Consider the following 12,912-nt stretch of genomic DNA (forward strand, 5'->3'; position numbering starts at 1 on the left):
TCTCTCCTTCCCTCCCTTCCTCCCTCCCTCCCTCCCTCTCTCTCTCTCTCTCTCTCTCTCTCTCTCTCTCTTTCTTTCTTTCTTTCTTTCTTTCTGTTGCTTTTTGGGGCTGCACCCACGGCATTTGGAAGTTCCTAGGCTAGGGGTCAAATCTGAGCTACTCTGCCAGCCTACTCTACAGTCACAGCAACGCATCCTAAAGGATCCTAGTCGGGTTCATTAACTGTTGAGCCACGTCGGGAACTCCCCAAAGGATTGTATAAACAAAACCATACATACTAGGATTTTCAAGGATAATTTGAACTGCGTGCAGTTTTGGCCTTGAAAGTCCACCTTTGTACCCAACCACCTTAGTTAAGATGTGACTCCAATTCTAGAGTTTTCAAGTAGATCCACAGCCTCCTAGGAATTTGAAGACATAAAAATAGGTCTGTAGGGAAGGTTATAGGAACTTTGAAGAAATCCATTCACCTCTTTTATACTTTACTTTTCACTGCTGTAGAATGAAGATTTTGCTTGCCTTTCTGTATCTTCTGGGTACAAGATCAATGAATGAAATAATAGGAATTTACACAGACTAATTTGCTATGAAGCTTATGTTTTGAAGCCCTTTCTTTATGCCAGCCCCTTCTAAGGCTCTATACCTATTCTTGTATGGACATTTTGTAGTTTTTTCTTAAAGAGATCACCAAATTTGTTAATGTTTCAGTCTGCATAAGAACTAAATCCACCTCTATACATTCAAGTGTTATGAAATCCCTTGGAGAAATAATGACAGAGAAGCCCAATCTCATATTAAATTAAAATTTTCTTATTATCCTCCCAAATATAGCAAAATAGGGAACTTTTTGGTGTTTTGAAGTCTGACTTAGGCAGCATGATTCAGAAGAAAGTCTTCTTGAATAGGAAATTAGAATACTTGGATTTTAATTTGGGATAACAGTATTGCATACATATGATTTGACACTAAACTTTTCTGAAATTGAGTTTTTTTTTTAAAGACTTGAAATATCTGATCTTTAAAATTCTTTTCAATATGAAATATTCTTATTCCCACACCCTTTCCTAATGTTTAAGTGCTGTGTGTTTTTCAAACTAGTTGTCTCCAGGTTTATTGTTGAAGTGTGACTACAATATTGAAATGCAACTAAACTTGTTAATCATCTTTCCTGAAAGTTTCTGGAAAAAGGGAAAATATGGGAAATGTTTATATTTCTACTCTAAAGTGTTCTTTTGTATATTACATTAGAATATCTGAAAAATAATTTACTTGATTATCATTATTCCTTAAAATAAAGCATGAAGAAAATTATTTCAGTTTCACATCTCTGATGAAATCTTCCCCTTGAGCTAGCTGGATTGTTCAGTTGCGCCAAGCGCCTAAGACCTGAAATTCTGCATTCTTGGTACGGTTCTGAGTTCTTACTATAAATGTAGTACCTGAGGGAGTAGGAGGTCAAGGAGAGGGAAAATGTAACTTCATGCATATCACTTCATCTGCAGTTAATTCTTTTTTTTTTTTTTAATTATTTATTTATTTTGCTTTTTAGGTCCACACCTGCATATGGAGGTTCCCAAGCTAGGGGTTGAATCGAAGCTACAGCTGCCGGCCTACGCCACAGCCTCAGCAACACAGGATCCAAGCTGCGTCTGTGACCTATACCACAGCTCATGGCAACACCACACCCTTAACCCACTGAGCGAGGCCAGGGATTGAACTTGCAACCTCATAGTTCCTAGTCAGATTCATTTCCACTGCACCATGACGTGAACGCCTGCAGTTAATTCTTAAATACTATCTTCTTGGAAGGAAAAATGTCCTTGTTCAGATTTTGGGGGAAGAATGCATTTAAAGATGATTTTTAGTGTTAAGATTGGGATGGAAAAGGGAAGGAGATTTCAGCAGATATTTATAGGCTCTTTATATAAAGATGCCATGGGGCCCAGCAGTTCCACTCCTAGGAATGTAATTAAGAGAAACAAAAATGTATGTGTACGCAAGTGATTATAACAGTATTATTTATAATGGCCAAAAAGCAGGAGTTCTCGTCATGGTACAGCAGAAATGAATCCAACTAGGAACCATGAGGTTGCAGGTTCGATCCCTGGGCTCACTCAGTAGGTTAAGGATCCGGTGTTGCTGTGAGCTGTGGTGTAGGTCGCAGACGTGGCTGGGGTCTGATGTTGCTGTGGCTGTGATGTAGGCCGGCAGCTACAGCTCCAATTCAACCCCTAGCCTGTGAACCTCCATATGCTGCTGGTGTGGCCCTAAAAAACAAAAAAACAAAAAAATAATAATAAATAAAAATATAATAGCCAAAAAGCAGAAAGAGCCCAATATCCATCAGCTTATAAATGGATAAACAAAGTATGGTATATCAATACAATGGAATACTGTTCATCAATCAAAAAAAAAAATGCTCATTTATGCTACAACATGGATGAACCTCGAAAAATTAGCTAGGAAAAGAAGCCAGACACACACACACACACAGATAGTACAATTCCATTCAAATGAAATGTTCAGAACAGGAAAATCTATAGAGACAGAAAAATTAATGGTTGCTTAGGAATGGAGGGATTGAGATAAGTATGGGGGTGATAGCTAAAGGGAACAGGACTTCTTTTTGTGGTTATGAAAATGTTCTAAAATTGTGATGATTTGCACATAATTTGTGAACATGCTAAAAAACCATTGTATACTTCATTTTTAATTTTTTAATATTTTTTGTCTTTGTAGGGCTGTACCCATGGCATATGGAAGTTCCCAGGCTAGGGGTTGAATCGGAGGTATAGGTGCCAGGCTATGCCACAGCCACAGCAACGCCAGATCCGAGCTTTGTCTGAGACCTCCACCACAGCTCACGGGAACATTGGATCCTTAACCCACTGAGCAAGGCCAGGGATTGAACCTGTATCCTCATGGATACTAGTCAGGTTTGTTACCGCCGAGCCACAGCAGGAACTTACCCATTGTATGCTTTAAACTAGTGAATTGTATGGTATGTGAATCATATCTTGAAAAAAATTATTTTTAAGGATGCCGTGGGACTCAGTTAATCAAAACACAGATTTAGACATGTATCCTCTTCTGAACAGGCACTTTTCATCCAGTTAGAGTACTAGTATATAAATGTTTAAAAGTGTAGCAAAGGGGAGTTCCCGTTGTGGCTCAGTGGTTAGTGAACGCTACTAGCATCCACGAGGATGCAGGTTCCATCCCTGGCCTTGCTCAGTGGGTTAAGGATCTGGCGTTTGCTGTGAGCTGTGGTGTAGGCCACAGATGTGGTTCGGATCCCATGTTGCTGTGGCTGTGGTGTAGGCTGGCAGCTTCAGCTCCAATTGGACCCCTAGCCTGGGAATCTCCATATACTGTGTGTGCAGCCTTAAAAGACAAAAAGACCAAAAAAAAAAAAAAAAAGGCGTAGCAAAGGGAGAAAATGGTGGGTCTTATACAAAAGGTGACATTTGGCTGAACTGTTAAAGTAGTTGGGATGAGGATATTCTGGGTAGAGGGAATAGCACAAACAAAGCAATGAAAATGTAACTATAGAAATTCATTTTTTCCTGATTATAGAGTTTAAGAATTTAAGTTAGAGTAGTGGTTTGAGACCAGCTATGAATGTTAATTAGATCAAGTTAACCTTTATACTGTAGGCAGTAAAGGAATGTGGAAGGATTTTGAGCAAAGCTGTGATATTATCTGCACTGTGCTTCGGGAAGATGATTGTGATAATAGTGTTCTAAAGATGAATTCCAGAAAAGATAGACTAGAGGCAGAAAGAGTAGTAGCAAGGGAAAGAGATAACAAATCCTAACAGAAACGGAAAATGAAAAGCTGATAAAAAATATTTGAAGCATACTTGTGATTTAAGTGAATATTAAGGACAAGGAAAAGGGAAGCATCAAAGTTGATGTGAGGTGCACATGAGCCATTTAAAGGAGAAGCCAAAAGGATAGTTGAAAGTATGGGACTGAGATTTAGAATGGAGACCAGGACTGTTGAGTGACAAAGTGTTACTTGAAACCATTTAATGGATGGAAATTAGGATAGTAGCTTGCATCACACAGAAGCCTTTTGGGCAAATACCTGGAGGAAAACATTGATTTAGAGATCAGAGACAAGAGGAGCTGTAGGAGAAATAATGTGGAAAAACAGGAGAAAACAGTTTCATGGAATCTCAGAGCCTTTTTTTTTTTTTTTTTTTTTTTTTTGGCTGCCCCAGGACATATGGAGTTCCCCGGCCAGGGATCACATCCAGGCCAAAGCTGCAGCAACGCCAGATCCTTTAACCCACTGTGCCACCAGGCCAGGGATTGACCTGCGTCCCGTTGCTGCAGAGATGCTGCTGATCTCTTGGCACCATAATGGGAACTCCCCAGAGACATTTTTAAAGAAAGAAGGAAGGTGGTTAAATGGAAGAAATGGAACATCCTTTAGGTGTAATGGATAAACTTCCAGAGTATGGTTTTTCAGCCTCACTACCATGTGCAGTATTCTAGCAGGGGGAAACAAATAATAAAACCAAGAAAGTTTTATTCTTAGAAGTCTCAGAGATTTTATTTTAAAATGTATAGAGCTGTGCAACTGAATAGAGAGTACCTATTTTAAGAAAATTATGTGAAAATAAGTAAGTACTTAAAAGAAAAATACTAAGCATATGTGTCCATAGCATGAGGAAACTCTTTTCTAGGAGTGAACACCTTCTGCATTTGAAACTAGTCAAGACATGAGGATGTTGGTAAATGCCTTTATTTAAAGCTACTTTTTCAGAAATTTCGCAACTGGTATTCGTATAATAAGGAATGTTTTAGTTCCTTGAAGCTATAGTCAGACTACATTAGCAGAACAAGGTATACATGCAGTCATTTTAGTTATTGACTAGTTGATGTTGGGATAAAATGTGATGCTAAATTCCAGTAAGTTTTAGCTACCAATTTATCTAAAGCATTCCACAGCCACAGAATCAGTGGGAATAACAAAATAACTAAAAAGATTTGTTTGTAAATATAGATGTCAGAGGCGATTGGGTTGTCTTCAACAAGAAAAAGGTGAAAATGGAAGTCAGCATCTTTTTTATAGTTTTTGCCCTCTTCTGGCCTTCAATTTCCTAAGTTACTCAAGCATCCAAAAATTATTTCAGTGTACCTAAGTTTTAAATTGTTATATTCTTTGACCCAATATTCCTACTTCTAAAAATCCATTCCCAAAAAGCCCTAGATATAAATGGATAATGAGCACAAAGTTCTTCAAAACGCAATAATTTTTATTTTCTATTAAAGTATAGTTGATTTACAATGTTGTGCCAATTTCTCCTGTACAGCAAAGTGACCCAGTCATATACGTATATTCATTCCATTTCTTATATTGTCTTCCATCATGGTCTATCCCAAGAGACTGGCTATAGTTCCTTGTGCTATATACTGCAAGACCTCATTGCTTATCCATTCTAAATGTAATAGCTTTCATCTACTAACCCCAAACTCCCAGTTCATCCCACTCCCTCCCTCTTGGCAACTACAAGTCTCTTCTCTATGTCTGTGAATCTGTGAAACAATAATTTTTAATAGTTCAACAAAGGATTGAATACAGGCTTGGTTTCAAATTGTGGAGAAACTGTTGTGAATGAATTGTGGCCCTTCCATAAGATAAACATTGAACAGCCATTAAATGATATTTGTGAGTAATGTTTGGTAACGTGGCTAAAAGCTTATAATCTAGAGTTAGATAAAAGGGGTGGAATTATATGTATAATGTGATCTCAGCTGTGTAATAAAATAAATATGTGCATGAAAAAATAAATACGTTTCATGGAGAAAACTATCCCAAATTGTTAATGGAGTTTGTCGTGGGTAGGATTATGGATTTTTTTTTTTCATAATGGTGTGTATTTCCCAGATATTCTACATTGGGCATGTACTTCTTTAATAGATAATAAAGAATTATCACTACCCTCAATCTGAGAGGGAGATTGTAGGGAGACCAGGAAAGGGAAGATAGATGAGTCAATGTTAATCATCATGCCTATTGGAAAAGCAATTCAAAATATAAGCCTTACTGACAGAGAATCAGTAGCATCACCACATGCTGTCACATTAGTCCTGTCTACTGGTAGCCTCTATTGAGTTTTCTTAGACTCAGACAGACCAGTGCAAGCCTCAGTATAGATTCTGAAATCTAATGACACATTCATTTCCCTGGTATTGCTTGTGAGAAAGTAGCCTGGGTCTTTGTTGTGAAAATCTTACCTTTTACATTTGTCACCTACAAAGAAATGATCAGATTTTAACTTTGAAATGTTGTATTTATAAATATTTAAAACTGTCCTATTATCTATTGTTGCTTCTTGAATTTTGCCCATAATTATATATTTCATTCTTCTTTTTCCATAGGTGGACCATAAATACAAAAGACTGAAGTTATAAAAAGAGAAAAAAAAATTGCTGCTAAAATGAATCTGAGCAATACAGTATATTTTGCGCCATACACAAAAAGGTATTGTCCATAGATCCATGACCTAGCTTTCTCTTATAAAATGGGGGGGGGGGTGTATTTTCTGTTTTTTATATAATGAATTATCATTATATTTATAAGAAAAATTAAAAGGAAAAGTAAAAATATTAAATTGTGATAAAATATTATTTTTCCACTTTTGGCTGCCCTGCGGCATATGGAATTCCCAGGCCAGGAGTCACATCCAAGCTGCCTTTGCAACCTACACCACAGCCGCCAAAATGCCAGGTGCTTTAACTCACTGTGCTGGGCCGGGGATTGATCCTAAGTCCTGACTCTGCAGACACTGCCCATCCTATTGAGCTACAGCAGGGGAACCACTATATCTTAAAATATGGAGAATTACCTGGCTATATTTTTTTTCCTATTATCAAATTTCCTGGAAATTCGTGTATTGTCATTTTTTTGTTGTAGTGCTTTATAATTAGACTTCAAAATAACAAAATTTTCCTATCACTTTTCCTCTAATTATAGAAGTAATAGGCTTTTCAGAAAATTTAGAAAATACAAATAAGCAAAAAGAAGGAAATAAATAAATAACTTGAAATTCCAATGCCTTCTTCAGATAAAACACAAGGCTGCAAAGAAATCCAGACTTGTAGGTGAAGGAAACTATGTTTCCCGTCTTCACTGTTGCATCCCTCCTCTGCACTACTTTACACCCTGCATCATTTAATAAAACAAATCAAAACAAAACAAAACAAAACTCCCTTGTAGAAGGATATTACTTGGTCAAGGAATGTTCCCATTCTGCTCTTCTAGGAATGTATAAAAATGACTCTTTCCTTATGCCCTCACCAAAAAAAGTATCTTTATTACTTTGTCAATTTGGTGAGTGAAATTAAGGGTCTTATTATTTTAGTTTTACTTCTTTGATTACTAGTGAAATTATATATGCTTCATATCATTAATAGACACTGCTATTTCCTTTTTAAATTTCCCACTTGTGTACTTTGTTTGTGGAGGGGGAGGTGGGTGTATATATGTGTATGTGTTTACCTCTCTGATATTAAGAATACTTAACTGGCACGTATTTTGCAGGAATCATCCCTACTTTACTTGCCTTTCAGTTTTGTTTATTGCAGCTTTTTAAAGCAGCCTTATTAATTGATATACAATAATCTGAACATATTAAACATAATGTTTTAACATTTATATGTTAACATATGTAAATTTCCATCATCATAATGAAGATGGTAAATATATCAATCACTCCCAAAAGATTCCTAGTGGGTAGGGACTCCTGCAGCATGTGGAAGTTCCCAGGCCAGGGATCGAACCCTTAGCACAAAGATTTCTTCATACTGTTTTTCAGTACCTCTCTTGCATCTCTTCTCACCCCATCCCTATCCTCAGACAGCCATTGATATGCTACCACTCTAGGTTAGTTTGCATTATCCAGAATTTTATATAAATCAAAGAAAGTATGTTCTCTCTCTCTCTCTTTTTATTGGTCTGGCTTATTTCATTCAGCATAATTATTTTGAGATTCATCTATGTTGTAGCATGTGTCAGTAGTTCATTTTATTGCTAAGTACATTCCATTGTCTGCATGTGCTGCAGATTGTTTATCCATTTATCTGTTGGTGGCTATTTGGGTTGTTTCCAGTTTTGACTTTTAAAAATAAAACTATTAACGTTGTGTACAGGGATGGACATTTGCTTTCATTTTTCTTGGGTAAATACCTAGGATTGGAATGGCTACACCTTATGGTAGATGTATGTTAAACTTTGTAAAAACTACCAGCTGTTTTCCAAAGTGTTGGTACCGTTTTTACATTCCTGTCAGCAGTGTCTAAGAGATCCAGTTACTTCAAATCCTTGCCAGCACCTGGTATAGTCTGTCCTTTTAAAGTTAGCCATTCTAGGGAGTTCCTGTTGTGGTGCAGCGGAGATGAATCCGACTAGTATCTATGAGGATGTGGATTCAATTCCTGCCGTGAGCTGTGGTGCAGATCACAGAGTGGCTCGGATCCCAAGTTGCTGTGGCTGTGGTATAGGCTGGCAGCTGTACCTCCAATTCAACCCCTAGCCTGGGAACTTCCATATGCTGTGGGGGCAGCCCTAAAAAGCAAAAAATTAAAAAATAAAAGTAAACTTAGCCAGTCTAGGAGTTCCTGCTGTGGTGCAGCAGGTTAAGGATCCAGGATTGTCTCTGCAGCAGCTTGAGTCACTGCTGAGGCATGGGTTCAGTCCCTGGCCAGGCACAGTGGGTTAAGGATCTAGCATTGCCACAACTGTGGCTGGGATTAGATCTCTGGCCCAGAATTTCCATATGCCACAGGTGCAGCCCACCCCCTGCCCCCCAAAAAATCCCTTCTAATAGGTTTGTAGTGTTATTTTCATTGAATAGTGAAATTAAGCTTTTTTTTTTTTTTCCGTAGTTGCTATCCATTTATCTTTCTTGGTAAAGTTTGTATAGTAATCTCTTTCTTTAATTGAGTTTTGAGAATTCTTTATACTTTGTGAATACAATTTCATTGTAAGATATATGTTTTGCAAAGATCTTCTCATTCCCTTAAAATCGTCTTTCAGCCCCCCCCCCACTCATTCTTAATCTAGTTAATCTTTTTTTCCTTAATGGATTCTGCTTTTGTTTTTATATCTAAGAAATCCTTGCCTAACCCAAGGTCACAACAATTTTCTGGTATGTTTTCTTCACAAATTTTTTAGTTGTATGTTTTTCATTTAGTTCTATAATCTGTTTGAAGTATGAGTATCAGTTTTTGAGTATGGTATCCATATGAATCAAACATATATGTATATATGCATTGATTATGGCACCATTTGTGGAAGACTTTCTCCAATGAATTGCCATTATGCCTTTATCAAAATTAAGTTGTCCAGGAGTTCCTGTTGTGGCTCAATAGTAAAGAAACCAACTAGTATCCATGAGAATGTGCATTCGTTCCCTGGCCTCACTCAGTGGGTTAAGGATCCAATGTTGCCATGAGCCGTGGTGTAGGTTATAGACACAGCTCAGGTTTGGCGTTGGTGTGGCTGTGGTGTAGGCTAGCAGCTGCAGCTCCAATTCGACCCCTAGCCTGGGAACTTTCATAAAAAGCAAACAAATAAATAAATAAAGTTGTCCATAAATGTGAGGGTTTATTTCTGTACTTCCTATTTTGTTGCATTGACTTATTTGTGTGTGAATTTTATACATAAATATATATTTTATTATATATATATATATATACACACACAATACCCACCAGTATCAGTGTCTTGATGTCTTAGTAAGTGTAATTTTATGATAAATCTTACTTTTTTTTTTTTTTTGTCTTTTTGCCTTTTTTAGGGCCGCTTCCCTTGGCATATGGAGGTTCCCAGGCTAGGGGTCTAATCTGAGCTGTAGCCACTGGCCTTTGCCAGAGCCACAACAACACAGGATCCGAGCCTCGTCTGCGACCTACACCACAGCTCACGGCAATGCCAGATCCTTAACCCACTGAGCAAGGCCAGGGACCGAACCTGCAACCTCATGGTTCCTAGTCGGATTCATTAACCACTGAGCCACAACAGGAACTCCTGATAAATCTTACAATTAGGTTATGTTAGCCCTCCTGTTTGACTTCCTTTTTCAAGGTTGTTTTCGTTATTTTAGGACCATTGCATTTTCATATGAATTTCAGAATCAGCTTCTCAGTTTCTGTTTCTAAAGAATACTCAATATCAGAGTTCCCATCATGGCTTAATGATACGAATCTGACTAGCATCCATGAGGACGCAGGTTTGATCCCTGGCTTTGCTCAGTGGGTTAAGGATCTGGTGTCGCCGTGAGCTGTGGTGTAGGTTGCAGACACAGCTCAGATCTGGTGTTGCTATAACTGTGGCATAGGCCAGCAGCTACAGCTCTAATTCAACTCCTAGCCTGGGCACCTCCATATGCAGTGGATCTGGCCCTTAAAAGACCAAATAAATGAATAAATACTCAATATCAAGTCTTCTGGCTTTGAATCACAGTATATCTTTTCATTACTCCTTTAATTGCTTTCACCATTATTTTGTAGTTTTCACTGTCCAAGTCTTGCAATCCTTTGTGAGATTATCCCTAAGCATTTCACTTTTATTTCTTTCTTTCTTGCCTATTGCTCTTATAGAACATCCAGCACAACGTTGAATAGAAGTGTTGAGAATAGGAGTTCCCGTCGTGGCTCAGTGGTTAACGAATCCAACTAGGAACCATGAGGTTGCGGGTTCAATCCCTGGCCTTGCTCAGTGGGTTAAGGATCTGGCATTGCCGTAAGCTGTGGTGTAGGTTGCAGATGTGGCTCGGATCCTGCATTGCTGTGGCTCTGGTGTAGGCTTGGCAGCTACAGCTCTGATTAGCCTGGGAATCTCCATATGCCACAGGTGCGGCCCTAGAAAACACAAAAAGAAAAAAAAAAAAGAGGTGTTGAGAACAGACATCCTTGCCTTGTTCCTTATCATAGGAGGAAAGCATTTGGTCTTTCATCATTATTTCTGACATTAGCTGTAAATGTTTCATAGATTTCCTTTGTTAGGTTGGGGATGTTACCTTCTATTCCTAGCTGGCTCAAGAGTGTGTAAAATCAGGAATGAACTTTGAATTTGGTCAAAGGCTTTTTCTGCATGTTTTTTTTTTTTTTTTTTCCTCTTTAGGGCTGCACTCGAGGCATATGGAAGTTCTCAGGTTAATGAACAGTCTAATCAGAACTACAGCTGCCAGCCTACACCACAGCCACAGCAACTCGGGATCCAAGCAATGTCTGCAACCTACACCCCAGTTCACAGCAATGCTGGATCCCTGAACCACTAAGCGAGGCCAGGGATTGAACCCACATTCTCATGGATATTAGTTGGATTTGTTTCCACTGAGCCACAACAGGAACTCCATTTTTCTACATCTTTAGAGATGATCATTTGGCTGCTTTTTCAGATTGTTGATATGGTGAATTACATTGATTTTTGAGGGTTAAACCAACCTTGCATTCCTGTGATAAATTCTACCTAGTCATGATATATTATCTATTTCATATATTACTGTTATATTTGCTATAATTTTAGTGTGAATTTTTGTATTTATAGTCTTGGAGAATTTGGGTCTGTTGCTTTCTTTCTTGTAATATTTTTGTCTGGCTTTGGTGTAAGGGTAACACAGCCCTCATAGAATTAGTCCTAGAAAGCATTTCTCCTTTTCCATTTTCTGGAATAGCTGTATAGAATTAGTGTTGTATGTTTTTTAGATGTTTGGCTAAATTCACCAATAAAGCCATTTGATTTTGGTGCTTTCTTTGTGGGGAGATTTTAAATTGCGAATTTTGTATATGATATCAGTATGAATCAAAGATGTACATATGCACCGATTATAGCAAAGTTTGCCCATTTTTCTTTTCGGTGATTTGCCTTTTTATTATGAATTTGTTAAGACCAAGATGGTTTTAAACATGAATTTGTAATTGTTACCAAACAAAATGTATAATAAGTTAATGTCAAATCTTGTTTTTCTACAGGTACTGAAATTTTACCCCCCAAAAATAATTGTCAATGAGAGAGAAGGCTGACTGGGATATCAAAAGCAAAACTCTTGTACATACTGGTCATCATGCGGAAAGGAGTGCCAAAAGACCCGGAGACTGCTGACCTGTTTTACAAAGATGATCCTGAAGAACTTTTTATTGGTTTGCATGAAATCGGACATGGAAGTTTTGGAGCAGTTTATTTTGTAAGTAATTAAAAATTGTTTAGATCAAATTAAGCAAGTTTGAATTTTATACATTCTAAGTAATAAAATGTACTTGGTTTTATGTTTCTCCTACAAATTAAATGATGTCTACAGTAGAGGCTAACAGTCATTGCTGAAAAGCCAGTCCTAGAATTCTAGGCATTATTTAAATCAGTGGTATCATTTCAACCAATTCTACTGTCAAGGTAATGCAAAAAAAGTCATAAACTTCAATTTGAACTCTGTGCAATTCCCCTATGTGCCAAGCTCTTTAATGCCCTCGGCCTTTATATATGCTATTCTTCCTAACTAGAAAACTGCATGTTGTGTTCCCCACCCCTGTCTAACTCTTCTTTATCCTACAGATATCAGCTTAAGTGTTACAGCCACAAGACAGCCATTCTGTTCAACCATCCAGCACTAAATTAAGACTTTCTTTATGCTCTCATAACACTCCACTCTGATACTTTGTTGCATTTATCACAGGTTTAGCTGAATAAATTATGTGTGAGATTTTATTGATTCATGTGTGTCCCTCTCACTAATATGCTCCATCAGGACAGGGGCTATGTCTACTAGTTCACTGCTGTATCCCCAGTAACGAGTATAATTTCTCACTAGTAGGAACTCAGTAAATGACGGACAGATGAGTGAATGGACAAATGGGCAAATGAACAACTACTCAGAGAGATGAACTGAGAGATTTTTAATA

The 12,912-nt window shown here is 37.7% G+C and overlaps 1 protein-coding gene across 1 annotated transcript in view; it reads left to right on the plus strand.

Annotated features, from left to right (window-relative positions):
• Positions 1–12,912, plus strand: part of TAOK3 (TAO kinase 3) — a 181,895-nt gene that overhangs the window by 72,664 nt on the left and 96,319 nt on the right. Inside the window, exons 2-3 of the mRNA XM_003483429.5 lie at positions 6,394–6,496; positions 11,989–12,200. Of these exons, the coding sequence (XP_003483477.1) occupies positions 12,081–12,200 (120 nt within the window). The 5' untranslated portion in view covers positions 6,394–6,496; positions 11,989–12,080. The remainder of the gene's footprint in view (positions 1–6,393; positions 6,497–11,988; positions 12,201–12,912) is intronic.

The sequence above is a fragment of the Sus scrofa genome, chromosome 14 (genome assembly GCF_054392235.1).
Source record: "Sus scrofa isolate SSC_HxYL_T2T_F1_AM1 chromosome 14, Sscrofa_HxYL_maternal_Yorkshire_Landrace_v2.0, whole genome shotgun sequence".
NCBI lineage: Eukaryota > Metazoa > Chordata > Mammalia > Artiodactyla > Suidae > Sus > Sus scrofa.